This window comes from Notechis scutatus, chromosome 4 (assembly GCF_049901735.1).
Source record: "Notechis scutatus isolate UNSWTSFEM ecotype Mainland chromosome 4, rNotScu1.2, whole genome shotgun sequence".
Taxonomy (NCBI): Eukaryota; Metazoa; Chordata; class Lepidosauria; order Squamata; family Elapidae; genus Notechis; species Notechis scutatus.
This window is the reverse complement of record NC_142012.1, coordinates 52,873,054-52,893,849: the sequence shown is the minus strand read 5'-3', so window position 1 is coordinate 52,893,849 and position 20,796 is coordinate 52,873,054. Positions and strand designations below refer to the sequence as shown.

The 20,796-nt window shown below is 36.1% G+C and overlaps 1 protein-coding gene across 5 annotated transcripts in view; it reads right to left on the bottom strand.

The window, feature by feature from the left end:
- The window catches only part of ATP8A1 (ATPase phospholipid transporting 8A1), a 63,665-nt gene extending 43,241 nt beyond the window's left edge, over positions 1 to 20,424 (bottom strand). Inside the window, exons 1-9 of one of the 5 annotated variants that reach the window (XM_026688796.2) lie at positions 20,051 to 20,424; positions 10,881 to 10,995; positions 10,320 to 10,419; positions 8,733 to 8,831; positions 7,706 to 7,751; positions 6,557 to 6,597; positions 4,712 to 4,785; positions 1,361 to 1,430; positions 68 to 195 (exon numbers count right to left, since the gene is read on the bottom strand). In XM_026688796.2, the coding sequence (XP_026544581.1) occupies positions 68 to 195; positions 1,361 to 1,430; positions 4,712 to 4,785; positions 6,557 to 6,597; positions 7,706 to 7,751; positions 8,733 to 8,831; positions 10,320 to 10,419; positions 10,881 to 10,995; positions 20,051 to 20,099 (722 nt within the window). In that variant the 5' untranslated portion in view covers positions 20,100 to 20,424. Of the gene's footprint in view, positions 1 to 67; positions 196 to 1,360; positions 1,431 to 3,273; positions 3,348 to 4,711; positions 4,786 to 6,556; positions 6,598 to 7,705; positions 7,752 to 8,732; positions 8,832 to 10,319; positions 10,420 to 10,880; positions 10,996 to 20,050 lie in introns of those variants that run through there. The other 4 variants (XM_087963487.1, XM_026688798.2, XM_026688797.2 and 1 more) reach the window with 4 other exon arrangements.
- Between the last annotated feature and the right edge of the window lie 372 nt (positions 20,425 to 20,796).

The following is a 20,796-nucleotide window of genomic DNA, read 5'->3' as shown; positions in this document are numbered from 1 at the left end:
ATCAATATTTTACTTTTTATAGATTTTAAAAAGAAGATAAAAGAAATTGTACTCAAAGTTTGCATACCCATGGCTGTCTAGTCTAATATTTCCAACAAAGTCATAGAGATGTCTATTAGGACTTTCACATTCAATTCTGCCTGAAAGTCTCACCAAGTTGTCAATGTCCTTTATATCAGAGGTCAGTGGTAAGCCCTGTTTGAACAAAAGTTTTGGAAATGCAATAGTGAAAAATTAAGAATAAGTAACACAAGGTTACGTATGTTTACATCTGTTAATTTATTAGTTGCATTCACTGGTAATGGCCAATCATTGTATACCATGATGTGTATAAGCAAATTCATCCTGCAGCAAATTCAACCATTAGCTTCAGTTTCACAAGCTCTTTTTCTCCTTAATTCCATATAATTATCAAGGCATTGAAAACTGACTCATTTTTATGTAACAGCAGGATGTCATATTGTTTGGAGCAATAAACTGGGCCTCATATGAATTATTGTCAGCTAGAAATACACAGAACTTTATATATATAACTAAGCCTATATTTTTAATTATTTTAAATGGTTCACAATAAAGTTAAAGCCAGAAAGGAAAGATTCAGAAATATCACTCTAAGTCAAATACAAAATGCATGATGACTGATTAAACTTGCTATGTAGTTGCTAATAACTGTTGATATTTGCCACAATTCTACTATGCACAGCTGATGTGACAAATTTAAGACAACTAAAAGCAAAATTTCAAATGTATCTTCTCTGCACTAACTGCATTCACACATGAATATTGCACTATCCCTAATTATTTATCAGCTGATTAGATATAACATGTTCATATTTTAATTATACATTTACATTATAAAAATTCTGTTTATCTTTTTATAAATGATACTGTTCTTTTCTTTTTCTTCCTCCCTCCCTGTTTGTCTGCAGTGCCCAATTTTCTATGTAAGGTTTTTCACAAAATTGGGTATAAAGTCAAATGCCTAATAAAACTGAAAGGATTCAGAAGACTGCAAACATAAAATTGAAGCGTTATTAATTTTTATACTTGCATTCTGAAAATGCATACACAGAAGGAATATACATTTGCAATATTTTACAGGTAAAACCAGGTTTCTTAAATTGCAGATGCTTCTTTATCTAAATAACAGACTAACATCAGTGATATGCAATACATTTTGGATCAGTGCCTACATCTCTTGAAGATTTAAATGAATGTTCCTATCCCTTAATGCAGTTTTTTCCACTTTAAGTTTCTGCTTCATACTGTGACCTATTATGCACTGTGAATTATCTTGGAGCAATAGATGCTCCATATCAACACACATATGACAACAGAGAGGGGAAAATGTACTTCTTACCTGTCGTATTTTTAAATTAGTTTCACCATCTAAATTTGATGTTTCAATGTAGCACATAGCTTGAGGTTCACTGAAAGAAAAGAGAAGATCCATTTTATAAATTAAGCAGCCCAGAATCTAATTTCACTGAAATACAACATCATTCTTTAGTTTATATTATTGTCATTAAAAAAATTACTAGTAATTTACATTTTCAGAAAATAGCCCTCAAAATATGTAAAGAAAATAATCCATATTGCCTTCATTAATGCACCGGTAGAAACTCACTGATTCCAGATCTTAAAATCGCATTGCCAAGGTTTTAGGCAGAAAAAGCAGGCTAAATAATTTGACAAGGAACTAAGCTTGCAATCCATAAGTTTGAATAACATAAATTCTCAGGTTTTTTTTTTTAAATAAATAAAGTAACACAAAATAAACAATTATGCAGCATATAGGAAGTCCTTGACATAGGACTGTAATTGAGCCCAGAATTATGATTATAAAACATTGCAATCACAAAGCAGGCCAATAAGTGACTATGCCTGATTTTATGACTTTTGTGGCAGTCGTTAAACGAATACGGCAGTTATTAAGCAGATCTGTTTTATCCAATGGCGGTTTTTTGCTGGAAGCAGGAAGTAACTAGCAAAAAAATGACAACCATCACAGGCAACATAATTGTAATTGAATGCACTGTATTGTAATTGTATTGTAATTAAATGCATTGTACCAGTGTATCTCCCCAAAAACATGTTAATCTTGCATTTATGTCATATATTTAATAAATTTTGAATATTTAGTAAAGTTGAAAAGCATGTCCATATTTAAACAGAAATTTCTTCAATTTACACTTACTTTTTAAAGGACAGTTTTTCTGAAAATGTAATTGATCGGTTACAAATTAGCATGAGAATTATTTCAGTTTTAGTATATGAAACTTATTTAAATCTGGACATATTTCACATGACTTAACAAATATATGATGTGTTTGCAATCCTTTACACATTCATCTAGGGGTACATCTACTCAATTCAAACTAGTTTAGTTTTGAATAATCATGTATGTATAGGATTGCACTGGAAAGCTATCAAATTATGTACATATAATTTAAAATAAGCCCTATTTATCAAATTGGGCTTACACTTGAGTGAATATTTTCTGAAGAACATTGAAAATAAATAAGCAGAATATCACAGATCAGGAAAATATGTTTCATTACAGAAATTACTATATATTGACATTCATCTCTCTAAATAAATCAAATCAATGATGGCAAACAAAATGCAATCCAAGTACAGACACTATATAAAAACTGCTTTTACGGAAGTAGCATGCTGTTCATCCATCAATAAATCCAAATACATGCAATATAAAACATGCAACATTTAGATCTGTGCTGTGGGTCTTCTATAATTCTCAAAATATATCATTTGTTCACATCAAAAGTTGTATAAAATTATTGAAAACATGAAGTTCTCAATGGTATGATTTATGATCAAATGATTTATTCATATTTCATGTTTCTAGACAGGCCATCTTACTCAAGGGAGTTGAGTCTAAAACTTTAGATAGCATCTATACAATAATTTCATCAAAACATTTTAGTCATTGGTTTATTTTATAGAATAAATCTGGAGGTAGATCAACTATTTTTGTATTAAGTGGAATCCTAAGCCTCTTGACTTATAAGTAAGTCCAATTAATTTCAGCAGACTTTATGCTGAAGTACATGGGTGTCTAATTGCACAGGCGGCTTTTATAATCATACAGATTAGCTTAGACAAAGTCAAACATTCCCTTTTATTTCCATTTGAAGGAATGTTTGTACATAATAAAACATTCTGCAATGTGTTCATAGCAGAATCCTTTTCTGCCTCGGTTTAATAGAAGGACCCAGAAACACACTTATTCCAGAACTGATTCATTCTAACCTTGAGGACAGACTGATGAGGTCAGCTGGGAAATGCTCCCCATTGGTCACCTTCACTATTTCCCCCACTGCAACCTTTACCAGTTTTGAAATAATAGTAATTATAACAGAATAATAAATAAAAGAGAAGAAATCAAACAGATTAAAAAAAGAAGAAGACAGAAAATTGAAATTATTATATAAAGCGTGTTAAGGAACAGCTGACATCTTCCCCCCCATAAAATCTATTTAATTTGGATCAGAAAAATGTGTTATTTAAAATATTTTTAGAGACAGCAAAAATAACCCTATAATGTGGAGGTCAAAGCGTAACTTGTCAAGTGCTGGGAAATCAGGAGATTCAGGCAGTTCAAATAAGTATAAAGATTTATTGCAAGCTACAAGAATCTGAGCAACTAACAGTCAAGGGAAATGAGCGGGAGATAAGAAGGCATTTAAGATGGACTGGACTTAGATGTCTTGCGGGCGCGCAGGGACTCGCAACTTATGAAGTGTTTGACCCCTCCCTCAGGCTCACCCAGGTCATCTCCTACAGTAATACAAATTCATAGTATTAGAAAGGAAATACAAAATAATTATTTAACTTTAGCAAAATAATAAAAACAATCTGTAAAAGGAATGGAGGGAAATCTCTTGGTTTCCTTTTCAGATACTAGGAAACTCCTTTAACAGAATTAATAAATACTGGAATTCATGGTTGTTCCACAATACTAGAGAGGTACTCTGATATTTCTAGAAATTCAAATTCAGCACATCTACCAGGAAGGCATGATATAGACGGGAATCAAATTGCCATACCCGCACCAATTTCTTCATAGAAAATAACAAAATAGTGTGAGGTGTCAGCTTCTATTTAGAAAGGAAAAGCCTACTTATACAAGAATTGCATATGCTAAAAATCTTCAGGTAGGGGGAGTAAAAAATAGTCTCTTTAAATATTTGTATTTGAAGATAATGACCCAATCAAATAGATTTTGGAGGGAAAAATGTTTCATATATTGAGTTGTCCAAGGAAACACAGATAAACAAGATTAAATTTTACAGGGATGAAATTTTGAATTCTGAAAGCATGAATTGAGGGTTTAAAAAAAAAACACTTAGAACATTATATTCTCAGGAAAATGTCAATAACATTTTGCAATGCTTCAATATTAAGACAACATTGTGCCGCAAACTATCATTTTATTTTCAATTGATATATTTGGGGTGATAAATTAAATAAAATTAGGAGGGAAAGCTTCTGAGTTCCAAACTATGAAAGAAAAGATAATCAGATGCACTGGAGAGCCCAGGACTTTATTCATTAGAAGTAGGCCTTCCTTAGCAATAATTAATATATCCAACATTTCTGTTTATTCTTTATTTCCTTGGTGCAATTATGGATCAAAGTTGGAGAGAGAAAACAGATTCTATTCTGGAAGCATTGATAGCATCGCTACCTTGATGAGAGAAGTACAATGTCAGCAGGTATATATTCTTTGCCTTTTATTAAAACTATATCTCCAACATCTACCTGAAAGAAAACTGGGAATTGGTTAATGGTCTGAAACTAGCAGAATAATCCTTTCCTTTGCTGCACTTAAGTACGTACTGTGTAATTGATAGTATATAAGAGATTTAAAAACCTTAGATAAGGCATTCTCATCTAAGTATAGTTTTTCTCCCATGTAACAGAATGACCACATTTCTATTTTCATTTTATGACAGAAAGTAAAGCACCATTTCCTCATAACAAAACATAATGATCTGTTTTGTTACTTGGTATAAATACAAAAGACATCTTTGTAGTCAGTCAGCTCTTCACCTTATTTAGATCGTGTTGCACAGTCTGACAGTAATCCTCCAAGAATTAAAAACTTTGAGTTGACTTCACTACATACATTTTACTAATGAATTATGGGCTGCTGTAGCACTTGTGCAATCACAAAATTACAACAATTTGGAACGTCTTTATTGGCTAAGAAATAAAGTTTATATAGCATAGAATCTGTATCTATATAAAATTGATTACTAGAGTAACTTGAAGAATTTCTACTTAGAAATAATCCCCACTTAGTTCAATGAAATTGGCTTCTACGTGGGCAAATATAGATTTATGGTTGTCATGAATTAAAAATATCTAAAATGAATTTGTATTACAGTTCTCCAGTGCTTATTTTCCCCTGAGTAAACACTGCAATCCATAATGAATGAAGGCACTTATAAGAACAATTAGAAGACTATTCTATGCTAAACAAGAGAGGTAATATTTTTAATTCTTAATTATAATGTTGTTAGCACTATGGTTACATTTACAGGTTTAAACAGATAAGATACACGTCCATTTTATTTGAGTCAGCTCATTTGATTCAATGTATTGTGAGAATCCAGGATAATTATGCTGTGTGAAAATAACTAGGGTTGGATTAATATGATAGGGAAATGGCAATTTTGAGAACTACTGGCATAGAATAATAAACTATTATTTTGCTTAAATCTTCTGTGTATCAGAGCATACAAATTAACCCTTTAGGGATCAAATGCACATTGAATTATTATGTAGGCAATAAAAATAAATCAGAATTTTCAATAAAACAATTAATGACAATTTAATCAGTACATTTAATCCTTTTAATGATAATCTATTCAATATGGTAAACACGAACATTTAATTTATTTGGTGTAATTCACTGTAACGTTATATAAAGATTTAGATCCAGAATTACTCTTCTCTGAGCAGAACTGCTTATATCTTATGTTACCTACAGGTAGTCCTCGTCTTATGACCACCATTGAACTCAAAAGTTCTGTTGTTAAATGAGTTTTGCCTCATTTTATGACCTTTCTTGCCTCAGTTGTTAAGTTAGAGATTGTTCAGGGAAACTGGCTTCCCCATTGACTTTGCTTGGCAAAAGTTTGCAAAAGGGGGAACATGTGACCCCGGGACATTGCAATGGTCATAAATATGAACCAATTGCCAAGCGTCTGAATTTTGATTAGGAATTTTTATTATTTAATAGCCGTAAGTGTGAAAAATGGTTATAAGTCACTTTTCTCAGTGCCGTTGTAACTTCAAATGGTCACTAAATGAAACTTCTGTAATTCGAAGACTACCTGTAGTAGGTTATATCACTGAATATAAAATGCTGAGATAATTTTTATAGTGGGTGGTGCAAAACGCTGCAAACACTATTAAATAACTTGACAACAAACATACTTCAGAACAGCATTTATCACACACTGTTGTCTGTTCAATTCTTTGGATCTAAATCGTAATTATACTTTACAATAAAAAAACCACATACCTTTTCCCAGTGTACAATCTCCCAAGCTCCATTTCTCAATACTGCATCATGAAAAGCAACAATAAAACCACAAATGTTCCATTAAATCCAAATGATTTTCTACTGATTTAACATTTGCTCTAAGATCCAATTATACAGAAACATTATATTCCAAAAAGACAAAATGAAACCATGTGGGAACAAAAGTTTATTCTATCAAAATTTTATTTTACTATCAACAGAATTCTGAATATAAACCCGTTCATTCGTACAAGACTTTTGTCAGTCTTTTTGCTTACTTTTTTTCAACTTTTTGGCTAAAGTGCTCTCTTTTTCAAGTACATAGTTTGTGTTTAGCTACCACAATTGAGACCGGAAACTCGGTGGTCAACAGAAGTGAAACCCCAACTATGCTTGTGATCTTAGAGGTAGTCCCCTTAACTTGTGACCATAATCGAGCCAAAAATTATTGTCATAAGCTGAACCATCATGTGACGTGGTTTTTTTGGACATTTTTGTGGTGGTTGCTAACAACCGCAGCAATTGTTAAGTGAACCCATATCCCCAAGGGCTGGGTTTTGCTGAAAATACAAGTAAATGCCAAAAAAAGGCCACAAATTGCAGTCACATGACTGCAAGAAGCTACCAATGACTATAAAAGCGAGCCGGTTGTCATATCTGGAGATATTCGGGTTGCAAATACACCATTTCCTTTGGTTTAATCAAGACTAGAAGCTTCTATTTGGCTGAGGATTTGCAATCCAGTAAACAGTGATGTTTAAAGCCAGGCCAGCTATTTTTGTAATCACTGAATCATGCTTCAAAAATTCTTGTGGATAGTATACATTACAGATAAACTACCGACTGAAAGCTGGATATCATATTCTGAAAATAGTTAATAGTTTTTCAGTCAAGCATTGAATATACACGTGTATACACACACACATTCAATGCTTGACTGAAAACTATTAACTGTATACACACACACACACATTCACATTTTACAATTTCTTGTTTATACTTTGAACACCATTTAGATTCACTGCCATGAGATTCTGAGTGGCTATATAAATCATATAAATAAATAAAATGACATAAAATGGAAAACTTTATATGACTTCATTTTTACTGACTGAACAGTTAAAAATGATTATATATGAAGCTTCCTACCTTGTATTTCCTTTTTATTCACAGCATTATCAGCTTTCTGCCTTTTCTGAAACACATAGATTTTTACACTACTAGTATGGAATACTTTAAATATTAGGCAAGTTACAGTACATATGAAAGTAAATTATAACTAGGTTCACACAACATGCATAACAAATCAAGTTAGAGAACTAGTGCCTGCATATGCACAAGATACCACATTTGGTAATTTTTTTTTTTTTTTTTGTGATTTATACTTCATGCAAACCCTTCAGGCAGAACTTTTAAGTTTTTTTAAAAAAGCACTCTATTGTCCAGGCAGACTGCAGAGAGCATCCTAAAATTGATAATTTGCTATGGGATTTGTTCAAAATAATTTTTTTCAAAACATCTTCCTTTTGTCCTATATAGATGGACAAAAAACTGTGGTCTTTGGATAAAGAACAACATAGCAAGAACTTGTTTCCATTATTCTCTAAAGATTTGGGGTGCCATTGGATCCTGGAGAGGACTGAGGAGGAGGCTGAGACCTGCTGAATGGGAAGCAAACCCCAAGGGGGAACCTGGGGGAGGAATAGACGGTGTGTGTGTGTGTGTGTGTGTGGAAGTGCTGAAGTATTTCTGCAGTGCCTCTTAAGGATTGATGCCTGAAGAAGTGCTGCAGCAGCTGTAACTTTGAAATCCGTAAGTAAGTAGCTTTTGGGGTATCTGCTGTAAGTCGAGGATTCCCTCTACTGAACAATGAAAATGCTTCAGTTAATAAAAACCACAGGAAGTGCTAGGCCCCTGGGAGGTGGAGAAAATCTATAGCATTTCTGTTTGTAGATTTCCTTCGCCTAAGGGCGCATCATCATCATCATCACATGTGTTGCGTGTATAAAACCAGAAATGCATGCTCCTTAACAAAATGTGAGGGATTTTTTGTTTATCTGTTAAAAAAAAATCAAAATGAGTATATTTGGTTGATGTCCCTTTAAATTTAAACATATATCTTATTGGGAGATGAGTAATTAGTTTAAAGTTATGTTGGAAATATTTTGCTACTTACAATATCTTCTATTATTTCTTTGACTGCTGCTACAACTAAAATAAATAAGAGAGGAACCAATGTTGTATACCGTCCTGTTGGAGAAACATCTGGAATTTGCTAAAGCATAAAAAGAAAAGTGCATTTTAATATTAGTCACATTGGTTAATTGTATGAAAATATGTTCAATAAAATGTGATAACTGCAGAATCCACTTGAATGCTAATGAGGAAAATTTCTCAAATAGGTAACTAATAATTACAATGGTTAAATTAACTATTATCTACCCTAGTTACAATTAACTGTTTCTTAATAAACATTGTATATTTATAATCACCAAAAATACATTCCAATACTGATAGTAATTTGAAAGTTTTAGGCATTATTGATCCATCTGGACTAAACTGTGAACTCAGGAGAAGTTTCATTGTCAGTTTGATTTCAGGTAATCCAAATTCCTTTTATCATAACTTAAATGATTTAAAAACTTGCCTGGCAATAAGTCTATATAAAGTATTGATACTACTAAAGGCCCGTGTCTTTAAACAAATTATCCCAGAATGTTTATTTATCCCAGAATAAAAATGTGTAATGTGAAAAAGTATTACATTTAATCTCATTATCCTTACAGCCTTTAATACAATAAATATTACAGTGTAGAACTAGAATGCAAATAAAGCCTGTCATGAGATCAAAGAAGTCAAATAACAACTTTCTAGCTGAGCATTTACTAGTCTTTTTACTTGTTATATTATGTATTATAGAAACACAGAATTCAAAACACATGCCCAATTACAAAGTTCAGTCAGGAGGATTAAACTCCTTATCACATGACAGATAAAACTTAGATTTACAGGAGTTGATCTTTCCTATACAACAAACACTTACATCATAAACATTCTTTATTATACCGATCATTAAAGGACAAGAAGAACTGGTAAAGCAACTTTCAGTTTAAAGTTTAGTACAGTAATACATGTGTTTCGGAAAATATTGCTTACATTCTTCAAAAACGATTTGGAAAAGGTGTTTTGGACCTCACTTGAGTACATCTCTTTGTTAATGATTAAAGTGGGGTGCCCCCCTGATTTTTGGGTGATTCTCAAAAAAGATGATGCTGTGAAAGAATCTACTTATTATAAACTGAATGCAAATCTTAAAGCATTTTTTCTCATAACCTGGTAAATGTCAGGGAAAGTCCCTGATAAGTACCTCTGCTTCTGCTGGGCCCAGGACACTTCTTAGGAATCTTTTCATAAGAAAAGTGAGACAATATATTTGTTTGTTTGTTCCATTTCCATGGCCACCCAACTCAGCCAATCTCTCTGAGCGGCTTACAATTAAAAATATACATTATAGTTAAAAATATTAGAGTTTAAAACAATAAAAACAATAAAACTGTATAGCTATATTGAGAGAGAAAAATAATCTCACCCTAGTTTAAAATCTGACTCCCTAAGAAGTTCTGAGATTTTATCTGAACTTAAAGACATTGCATAATGAAAGCCTGCAACCACAGAGGACATTACAATTTTATGATGTCTAACAATTAAATGTTACTGGAGGATAAAGGGAGGGAGGGAGCAAAGCACTTGAATGCATTCTTACCTGAAGCAATGCAATGAAAAGAAAAAAGGCATTAGCAGCTCTCCTGAACTGGGAATAGAGGAACCTAGGCAGGAATGTGATAACGTTGTATTTTGCAGTGCTAAGAGAGAGGAATTAAAAATACACAGAGTTAAGGGAAAGACATAAAAACAGATAAAATATGCAATCAGAGTACATTAAGAGAGATTTTAAGAATTAATGCAGTATATGTCTAAATATACATAACTTCTGAGAGACCTGAGGACCTCAGAGTCTTCCTCTTCCTTCTTCCTTTAAACCCTCCACCCTTCTAGCCAGCCATCTTATCTGTCTGCAAGAAAACAGCTAAGCTCAGAGAGAATCAAGGACCCCACCATAACTTGTAACAAATCAGAGACATCCATGGGTGAAGTTTAAGGACATACATGGTTAAAGGAAGCACAAGCACCACTCTTTCAATGTGCAGGTAGTGATATTGCACACACGCAACAGGTCAGAGCTAATGATGCAATGGCAGAACAGTGCTTTGGCTTTCAATGAGAGTTGTGTAAGTTAATTGTACAAAACTTTGGTTACAAATACCTGACGTGATTGCTACAGAACTTAGAGAATTGTGGTTGATTGATGAATATAGTTCTCACTTCTTCTTGATCAGCTAATGAGGTTTTTTCCGAAACATCATCTGTCTTCTCATAGCCTAAAAAATATTAGAAATCTAATATGTACATTTAAATTCCGTGATGATTTAAATGAAAATAAAAAGCATTTTTAAACATAGTGAGAAATGCAAAAAAAATAGTATACACTATTGTATCATTTGTACTGATAAAATTAATATTTTTAATTCCCATTTTAAGATAATTACATTTTTTAATCTTTTCCTGCTCTGTTAGTGACACGTTCAGGTATATTTTTCCAGGTACTCAAGGCATTTAAACTAAATATTTTGACTTGACAAGAGAAATTACATTTTATGTACTTTAATTGTTATTTATGTTACAATAGTTGCAGCCTGTTCCAAGCTTAGTATACTCTGCCCAGGGACTTACTTGTTGTTAAAAGTTTTACATGGTTAAATCTTGCAGCTCTCAAAAGTTTTCAGTAGTATAAGCCAAAATAATAACAATAATAATATGCAGTTAAAATCAAAAATAAATGCCAAGATAACTAAAAGCATTACAATAAAAAGTATCAATAATTTTACTGACGGACAATATTAGGTAACATCACTCCTCCAAAGTCTTGTAGAATATCTCAATCTTGACTGATCATTGGTTCTTTTTACGCTATGTTCAATCCTTGCCTTTCTACTTCCTTCCTCCTAGACCCTTCCTTTTCGAGGAAAAAACACTTCTCTCTTCCTCTAGCTGCTTTAGTTCAAAGACAAACACGCCTTCCTTCTTCTCTCTCCCCCATATCCTCAACTGTTTCACAGCAAAGCTTTTGTAGACAACTCTGCCTATTAAGGTTGTACTATCCTCTAGTACTCTGGGAAGACTATTCCACAGGGTGGAGATCACGAAAGAGACCACTGCCTCTGAGCCATTAATTTAATCTGTTGTGAATCAATGATACCCAACATTTTCAGCTGAAATGAGCACGTTGGATTGATTGCTTCTACCGGGAGGTGTTCCTACCTAGAAGCAAAGCACTCAAGCACTTTAAAAGTTAAAACTATCACTTTGCGTGCATTAAGAAACCTGTTGGGAGCAAACATAGTACCTGGAATATAATTATGAATATAGGTATCCCGTAACTGCTTTGCCTGTCAGGGTGCAGACAGTTGCACATTACACAACTGGGGCTTCCAAGTAACTTCCAAAAGCAAACCCATATAGAGCACCTTGCAATAGTCTATTGTCATGTTGATAAGACTTTGAGTTACTACCATTTTCTTGCTTCGGGAAAGGGTTATACAGCTGGAGTACAAAGTTGGGTAAAGGCCTCCCCAGTTATACTCACTATCTCTTTACCAAATAGTAGTTGTCCTGAGCTTAAAACACTTTGAATCACAGTCCTGCCTCCTTATAAATGGAGCAGAGGGAAAACTAGATAATTGTTGGGAAAACGGAATTCTGTTTTGTTAGGATTAAACTTCAACTTTGTTTTCTCGTAGAGCTTTGTCCTACTTCCAAATACCAAGCCAGGATTTCGGCCTACTATACCTCCATTGTACTTCATTGTACAGGTAGTCCTCATTTCATTTATTCATTTCATTTTCCACAGTTCATTTAGTGACTGCTCAAAGTTACAGTGGCGCTGAAAAAAGTGACTTGTGATTGTTGCAGCAGCTCCATGGCCACGTGATCAAAATTCAGAGGCTTGGCAACCGACTCCTATTCATGACTGTGGCAAGAAAGGCTGTAAAATGGGGCAAAATTCACTTAATGAATGTCTCACTTAGAAACATAAATTTTGGGCTCAATGGTGGTCATAAGTCAAGAAATACTTGTAGTTATGCAGCCCTTAGATCAACAATTAAAGAGAGAGAAGGTTGAGTCCAATTAAGCAGTCAAAAAAAAGGTGAAGAAATATTAATTTGATATGCTGGCAATGTTTCACTCAGGCGTCACCTGAAAGATTAAAACATCTGAAACATTCAAAGAGGAATTGAAAAACTTTGAAGTTGGTTTAGGCCTACATGTTAACTTGTATGTTTTAATATTTTGTTAGAGGAAGCAGACACATTTTTTTAAAAAGATTAGATATTATTTTGTATAATAAGCAGATTAGATATTTGCATACTGAGATTACAAGCAACCTGAATAAATGGTTTCATGCTAATTATACTCCATTGTGGATATATACTTGCCAAATAGTTAAAAAAAAAGAATAAATCTGAATTAAAGTAGTAGAATAATAGCTGTGAAAATAATGCTCCTTCTGAACCTTTTGTTGCAGAAGGGGGTTTGTGCTACAGTCAGATAATTGATAAGCAGCTGAATAAGGGGGAAATTTACAAAACTATAGTTTTGTAAAAGGATCCAAACATAAAAGCAACCTTCAGTAGCACGCAGAACTGGGAGAGAGAGATGAAATGTAATTTACATAAAACTCTATTATAAGGACTATCAATACACCCTTTGGTCTCTAATAAGGTATCCTAAAAAGCTGTAAGTTCAAATTGAGGTTGTAGATATAAATAACAGATCAGTATAACACCATATTTTAAGTACTCCTCAACTTACAACTCACTCATTTAGTAACCAAAGTTGCAATGGTGCTGAAAAAGTGACTGACCATTTTTCACACTTATGATCATTGCAGTATCCCCATGGTCACGTGCTCAAAACTCAGATGCTAAGCAACTAGCATGGATTTATGATGGTTGCAATGTACCATGATCATATAATCTCCTTTTAGAACCTTCTGACAAGCAAAGTCAATGGGGAAGCCACATTCACTTAATAACAATGTTACTAAGCTAATAACTGCAGTGATTAATAACTGGGCAAGAAAGGTCATAAAATGGGACAAAACTCACTTAACAATGGTCTCACTTAGCAACATAAATTTTGGACTCAATTGTGGTCATAAGTCAAGGACTACCTATAAAAGAATACAGTCCTTTTTAGAGAAATTGATAATAGATGTTAAAAGTGCAATTGAAATGAGACATGTGAAATCAAATCTATGTTATAAAATACAAAGTACAGGGATGAGAATCCTATTATAAAAGAGGCTTTTTTTCCTGTTGACTGCAAAATGAATTCTTGTTTCTCAGTTAGAATGATACAGTTTTAAAAAGCAAAATAACAGTACTAAGATTCTAACCGAATTAAAAAATATAGCTTAAAGCAGGCAGAAGAGAACCAGAGTGAATTTGATATCAGTTAATTTATAAAAAAACATTTTGATGATGATTTGTGGTACCTTAATAAAACATGAGAGATAAATTGAGAAATTTAGAGTAGAAAAAAAATTACCTTATAAATCTATTTGTCACAAATACAAGAAATGTCAAAGTAAATCATTCAAGTGCAATATAATATTCCAGGCAAGATGACTATATATTAATAAAACAATCATGATGAATCATTCACAGGATGAGTTGAAGAACTAAAGCAATATATATTTACCTATTGTGGACCTACAATCAAGAAAGTGATTTTCAAGAAAAACTGGGAAATTGAAATGATTCCTCAGCTAGCATTATTAAATACTTTTGTCCTACAAATGCATCATTAAAACATATAAATGTTGATACAGTTGAGTGGTAACAGCTTAGCATTTGTTAAGTTTTGAAAGAACTTGGTTATAGCAAATACAATAAACCAGAGCAGGGATGAAATTTGTAGTTGGGTAGCTTTTAGAGTTTTGTTCCTTACATTTGCAGTGACAAAATGGGCATAGAATACAGATAGTCCTTGACTTACAACCATTCATTCAGTGACTGTTCCAAGTTAAAAACTCATTTAACAAACGTATCCCCTAGCAACAGAAATTTTGGGCTCAATTGTGGTTGTAAGTTGAGGACACATTGTCGCGGACTAAAACATTGCCTCCTTCCAGACCAGTAGCATACCACGTATACTACAGGCTGATACTATGCCAGTACCTAAGCTAATCGATAAGGATTTTTTCAACTACAACACTTTGCAGATATTATACAATTAGTCATTTTCAAACTAAAGTTTCTGATAGACACTCAAACTGAAAAGTAATTATTCAACAGTCACTGGATTTAAAATTGTACTTTGTAGTTCTATTTATTAAACACTATCTTTTCTTCCCTAAAGCATCAATTTGGCAAACAAACTCAAATATCTTATGAGACAGAAGGGGCTGAAGGACAAAAGGCAGTAAAAAAACAGCTTTTTAATGGGGATTATCAGAAGAGACCAAGGTTAAAGATCTCCACCCCCTGCAATCCTAATTTGGACTTCTGTGAAAAAAGAGGCTGTTCCTCCTACCAGCAATCTTGATCAAGAGCAATGAAGAGGTTTTAACCTCATTTCCAGCTTCAAATTTCCTTCAGCAAGCATCACTGCAAGCATCATCAAGTTTTATGTGGCTTTCAGATAATAATTAGAATTTCCCAAGGCCCACTATCTCGTACTGTTTGAAGAAAACAAAATGAAAACTAGATACAGGTAGTCCACAACTTATAACAATTCATTTAGTCACTGTTCCATGTTACAGCGGCATTGAAAAAAGTGATTTTGACCGTTTTTCACACTTACGGCCACCCCCTAGCCACGAGAACAAAATCCAGATGCTTGGCAACTGGTTCATATTTATGTCCTGGGGTCATGTGATCAGGCTGTGACCTTCTGACGAGCAAAATCAATGGGGAAGCCAGACTCACAACAACCGTGTTATCACTTAATAACTGAGGTGATTCAACAGTGGCACGAAAGGTTGCAAAATGGGGCAAGGCTCACTTAACAAATGCCTCCCAGAAAGAATAGGCTTAATTGTACTGCCCATTCAGTCCCAAAGCTTCTTGCAGCTTCCTACTTTCAGTCTTTTCTTAAAACAACAAAATGCTATACAGCCTTGTCCTTCTGAAAAGAAAAATCTGCCTGAGTTACAAGTAACTTTTGATCCCATTTGCTTCCCGAGTAATCTTTGTATCCCATTCCTTTCAATGGCTGAGCTCACATGATTGATAAAAACAGATGGAAGCAAAGTTTATCAGCCTCACTGCTCAAGAAGAGAAGAAAATTAATAGAACATGCCCAAATGGCATTTTTGTAAAACTAAAAATAAATGATGAGCATGTGCATTTTATATTTCACAAACAGCTTTATTTCTTTTTTAATTTAGAGCGGTAAAAAAAAGTAAGCACATTATTTAAAATGCTGTATTCAAAAATACAATAATTTATTCAGATGCATCTTTCCATAGTAATACACTCAACTCTACTTATATAATAAACATTAGGTACTAACACTAATAACTACAAGGAAGTCATTAGTAAAACTAATAGAGAAACAGAATATTGGACTCTGCTAAGAATTTTAAATAATATATTAGTTTACAAAGTCCAATAAACGTACATTTTTACTGTACTTATATTAGTACCGGTATTAATTAGATTTATTATCAGAAATGATTTATGAAGTAGATTCTTTTCAGATATTAATATCTAATATCTGAGGCATATATTAATATGCTTTTTCACAATTATGTAAGCATATTCACATCTTTTAATACTGTAATGATGGTTGTAGGTGTTTATCAAATTAATGCTAAGAAATATTCTATGCAGAAAAAGGGATACAACAGAAATATTTATGGTGGAATAAAGCATGACAAAAGCTTTTATCACAACATTTTGCTTAGTGCTGTATTACAGCAGATATATACAGAACTTTCTCTTTCTTGCATCAGCAGAACAAAAAGAAAGCAACCTTCATTGCAGATACGCTGGTTATAAAAATAAACTTCACATTAAGAACTCTTGATTGTGTATTTCAGACATACAAATTAGCGTAGTTCTATTTTTGACAAATTGAACTAGTACTGTCAATGTGGAATGCTGGAATTGAACAGGACTGAACTGTTCATCGATTTCTTATTTACATTAAGAAAGGTTGGGTTGGGTTTTTAAGTTTTGCCTACCAAGCTCCAAAAATTGAAAAAAAAAATCTAATTAAAGAAGTAGAATAACAATTTTCATTAAGTGAAGTACAATCTATGTTTAAAATGCATGGTGGCATCTAATTTCATTTTAAATATACAATATAAACTGAAATTATGACGTTTGATTATTAAAAGAAAACAAATTATCCAATGCTTTTGATCAGGGTAGGAAAATGTTTGCAAATTTCCCCCCATATTGCAAGAGAGTTCCATTATTCAGTGTAATATCGTTCGTAGAGGAACAGCTTTCTGCTCATCTAAATCTGAACCCTGGCATGGAATGGAATGGAATGAAACTGCATTATATACACTGACGAGATTTGGAGGTAGGCTAACAGGAGCTGCTCATTTGATCACAAATCTAAGGGATTCAGTCCAGAATGGGTTGTTTTCTCTTATTCCCACTCATACTGCAGAGAAAACTGAGCAATACGACATGAGACCATGAGATGTAATCTCACTGTGTTCAGCCAGGGTTTTCCATTTACCTTCTGCTCAGGATGGTCTTCCCTATAGTACAAATGCATCTCTTCATATGGATTCCTTCAACTTCAGCCACAACCCGGGCAAGAACAAGGCTGAGAGAGATACACCTGAGATGCTGTATATCTCATAAATTATCAAAGGCTTCAGCAGCCAAAACCTCTCAGCTTCAAATGTTAGCGACGTATCATTCTCTAAGAGCAATAATTCCCTTCAATTTGTTTTAGGCTATTATGTCCTTTTATTACAGTAAAGATGAGTTAACATCTTTCCTAATACCCCAACATTCCAGATATTGAGGAATCTGTAGATATTTATCAGCATTTCTCAGGCCTAGGATTACCAAATCTAATCTCTATCATCATCTTATTCTGTGTTTCCTTGTAACATAAACTAGTCCAGAAAACATCTAACAAACAGCAAAAGCCATGAACATAGAACTGTAACATTCCAGGGAAAGCCACTTTCTACTGTTCTTGTGAAATATGACGCAAAGTTAAAGTAAAAAGGTAAAGGTTTTTCAGTGACACTTCTATAGCCTTCAGATCCATTCAAGAATATCCAACCCTGACCTGCTTAGTTTCCTCCCCCCACTAGGTGCTGCCATCCCCTAAGACCACCATGAAATATGATTGATTACTGGCATTTGCATGAAACACATGACTATTTAATTATGGGGAAAGAGCCGTTAGTTGTTTGGGAAAAGAAACCCAATTCAGGAAGGAGGAGGACCAAAAGATGGAATAGCGAAAAGCAGACACCAAGAAATGATGGTTATTTTCCCATTAGTGACTCAGTGTTTTCTAGGAGCCAGACAATTGAAAATGGGCATCCGAGGTGGTCAAAATAGTCAAAATGACAGTCTTGCCAGGATAAGACCTCCCTTCTTTGCTGGGGGGGCACAGCGGCCACCTTGCTGTGTTTTGACCCACCTTTGCAGATAGCTCGAAGTCTGGAGGCTCAATTGTACAATGAATGGGTTAAGGCAGTGATCCCCAACCTTTTTATGCCACGGCCCGGTATCCCCAACCTTTTTATGGCGCGGCCCGGTACCGTCATCAGCTGGGCGCCGCCATCTTTTTGATGAAAAAGTGCTTCCGGTGAGCTTTCTACCCGGAAAAGCTCACCGGAAGCACTTTTCATCAAAAAGATGGCGGCGCCCGCAAGCCAGCGGCCCAGTAGGACTTGTTCCACGGACCGGTACCGGTCTGCGGACCGGTGGTTGGGGACCCTGGGTTAAGGAACTAAGGTAAGTCTCTAGGCTGGGAGTCTTCAAACTTGACAGCTTTAAGACTTGTGGACTTCAACTCCCAGAATTCCTCCTCCAGTCATGTTAGCTCAGGAATTCTGGGAGTTGGAAGTCCACTAGTCTTAAAGCTGTGAAGTTTGAAGACCCTTGATCTATTCTATCTATCTATCTATTCTACCTCTCTATCTCTTCTACCTCTCTTTATCTATTCTATCTATCTCTCTTTCTTTCTCTCTATTCCAGGGGTCATCAAACTTGACAGCTTTAATACTTGTGGACTTCAACTCCAAGAATTCCTCTTCCAGTCATGTTAGCTCAGAAATTTTGGGAGTTGAAGTCAACCAGTCTTAAACTTGCCAAATTTGAAGACCCTTGCACGGCTATTGAAGAGAAGGCTTAGGGATAGAACAATAGCGTCTTCCAATACTTGAAGGGCTGTCATAGGGAAGAGAGCATTAATGTATTCTCCGTAGGCCCTGAGCAATGGGTAGAAACTCATTAGAAGGAGACCCAACCTAGGACTAAGGAGGGATTTCCTGACAGTGAAAACAATCAGAGGAACAGCTTGCCTATTGGAGTTGTGGCTGTCCCATCCATGGAGGTTTTCAAGAAGAGATTGGACGACTATTTGTCTGGGAAAGTAGGACTCCTTGCCTTGGACAGGGGTTGGACTAGAAGACCTCCAGGGTCCCCTCCAGCCCTATAAACAGGAATCAATCTGAACCTCAGAGTGAACAAGTACTAAATTGCACAAATGTAGTTTTCAAGAAGAGATTGGACAGCCATTGGTCCTGGATGGGTATAAGGACTCCTGTCATGGGCTAGACTAGAGGACCTCCAAGGTCCCCTCCAACCTTAGGATGAAGAGACATTTGAACAAGTACTAAACTGCCTCAGTGGAGGCTTTTGTGAAGAGACTGGACAGCCATTTGCCCTGGATGGTAGGACTCCTGCCTTGGACAGGGGTTGGACTAGAAGACCTCCAGGGTTCCCTCCAGCCCTACAATCAGGAGTCATTTGAACCATAGAGTGAACAAGTACTAAATTGCCTCAGTTGAGGCTTTTGTGAAGAGGTCGGACAGCCATTTGCCCTGGATTGGTATAGGGTCTTCTGCCTTGGGCAGGGAGGGCAAGACTAGAGGACCTCCAGGGTGCCCCTCCAGCCCTGAGGATGGCGATGCTCGGAAAGGGGAAGGGGGAAAGGCCGGGCCAAAAGCGCAGGGACTGCGTTCAACCGAAAGGGAGTCCCCTCCCCTTGCCCCTCGGGGCCGAGCGAGCCTCCTCTGCGCCTGACTGGGAGGAGAAGCAGCGCCGTGAGGGGGTTGCTGCGCCTCCTTTCCTCCCCCCCACCCACCCACCACCACCAGCGACCCTCCGCCAGGTTCGGGGCTTCTCCCTCGCCTTCCTCCCGAAATTCCCCGGCTACACTCACCCTCCGCTCTAGACCGCAGCTCCGACACGGTCTTCTGAACGGCGGGCATCTCTCTCTCGCTCGCCTCAGGAGCCTCGGCTGGCGCGGTCCCCCTCACAGGGCTGAGGCGCTCTCTTTCTCGCGCGTACGCATGCGCGCGCTCCCTTTTCTCGCCGTTGCCGGTGGTGTTGGTGGGGAGCGAGCGCTCTCTCTCTCCGCCAACTCTCCTTCCCTCCCTCCTTTCTCTTTCCAGAGGGAGACCCCCGCGGCTGCGGTCTCGAGACAAACCCCCCGCCGCCCCCTCCTAATCTATCGGACACCTGCGCCTGCGCGCCCAGCAGCGAACGAGCGCGCGCTTCTGGCTCGCGTACTACTCCTTCCCTCCCCTCCAAACTGGAATGCACCAACTGGGGGATGAGGTGGGATCCTTTTCGAACGGCCTTTGGGGCGCGCGCATGGTAGGACAAAGAGACGCGCTTGCCCTTCGCGCCGCCTGTGTGTATGTGTGTCCTTCTTTCTTCCACCACCACCCCTCACCCCACCCCAACCCGTCAAAGCCGACCGAATACCCCTGAGCTTTCAAGGATCGATAATGAAACAGGCCAGACTTGAGGCGAGGCGGAGCCTGGCAAGAAAAGGGGGCGGGGCAGAGAGTATAAAAAGCCGGATTGCGCGGCATCAACCGGCATTTGTTGACTTGAAGGTGGGGTGGAATTTTAGGGTGGCAGGGAGCCAAACTTCAAATTTGCGTGTGTGCTTTGGGTAAA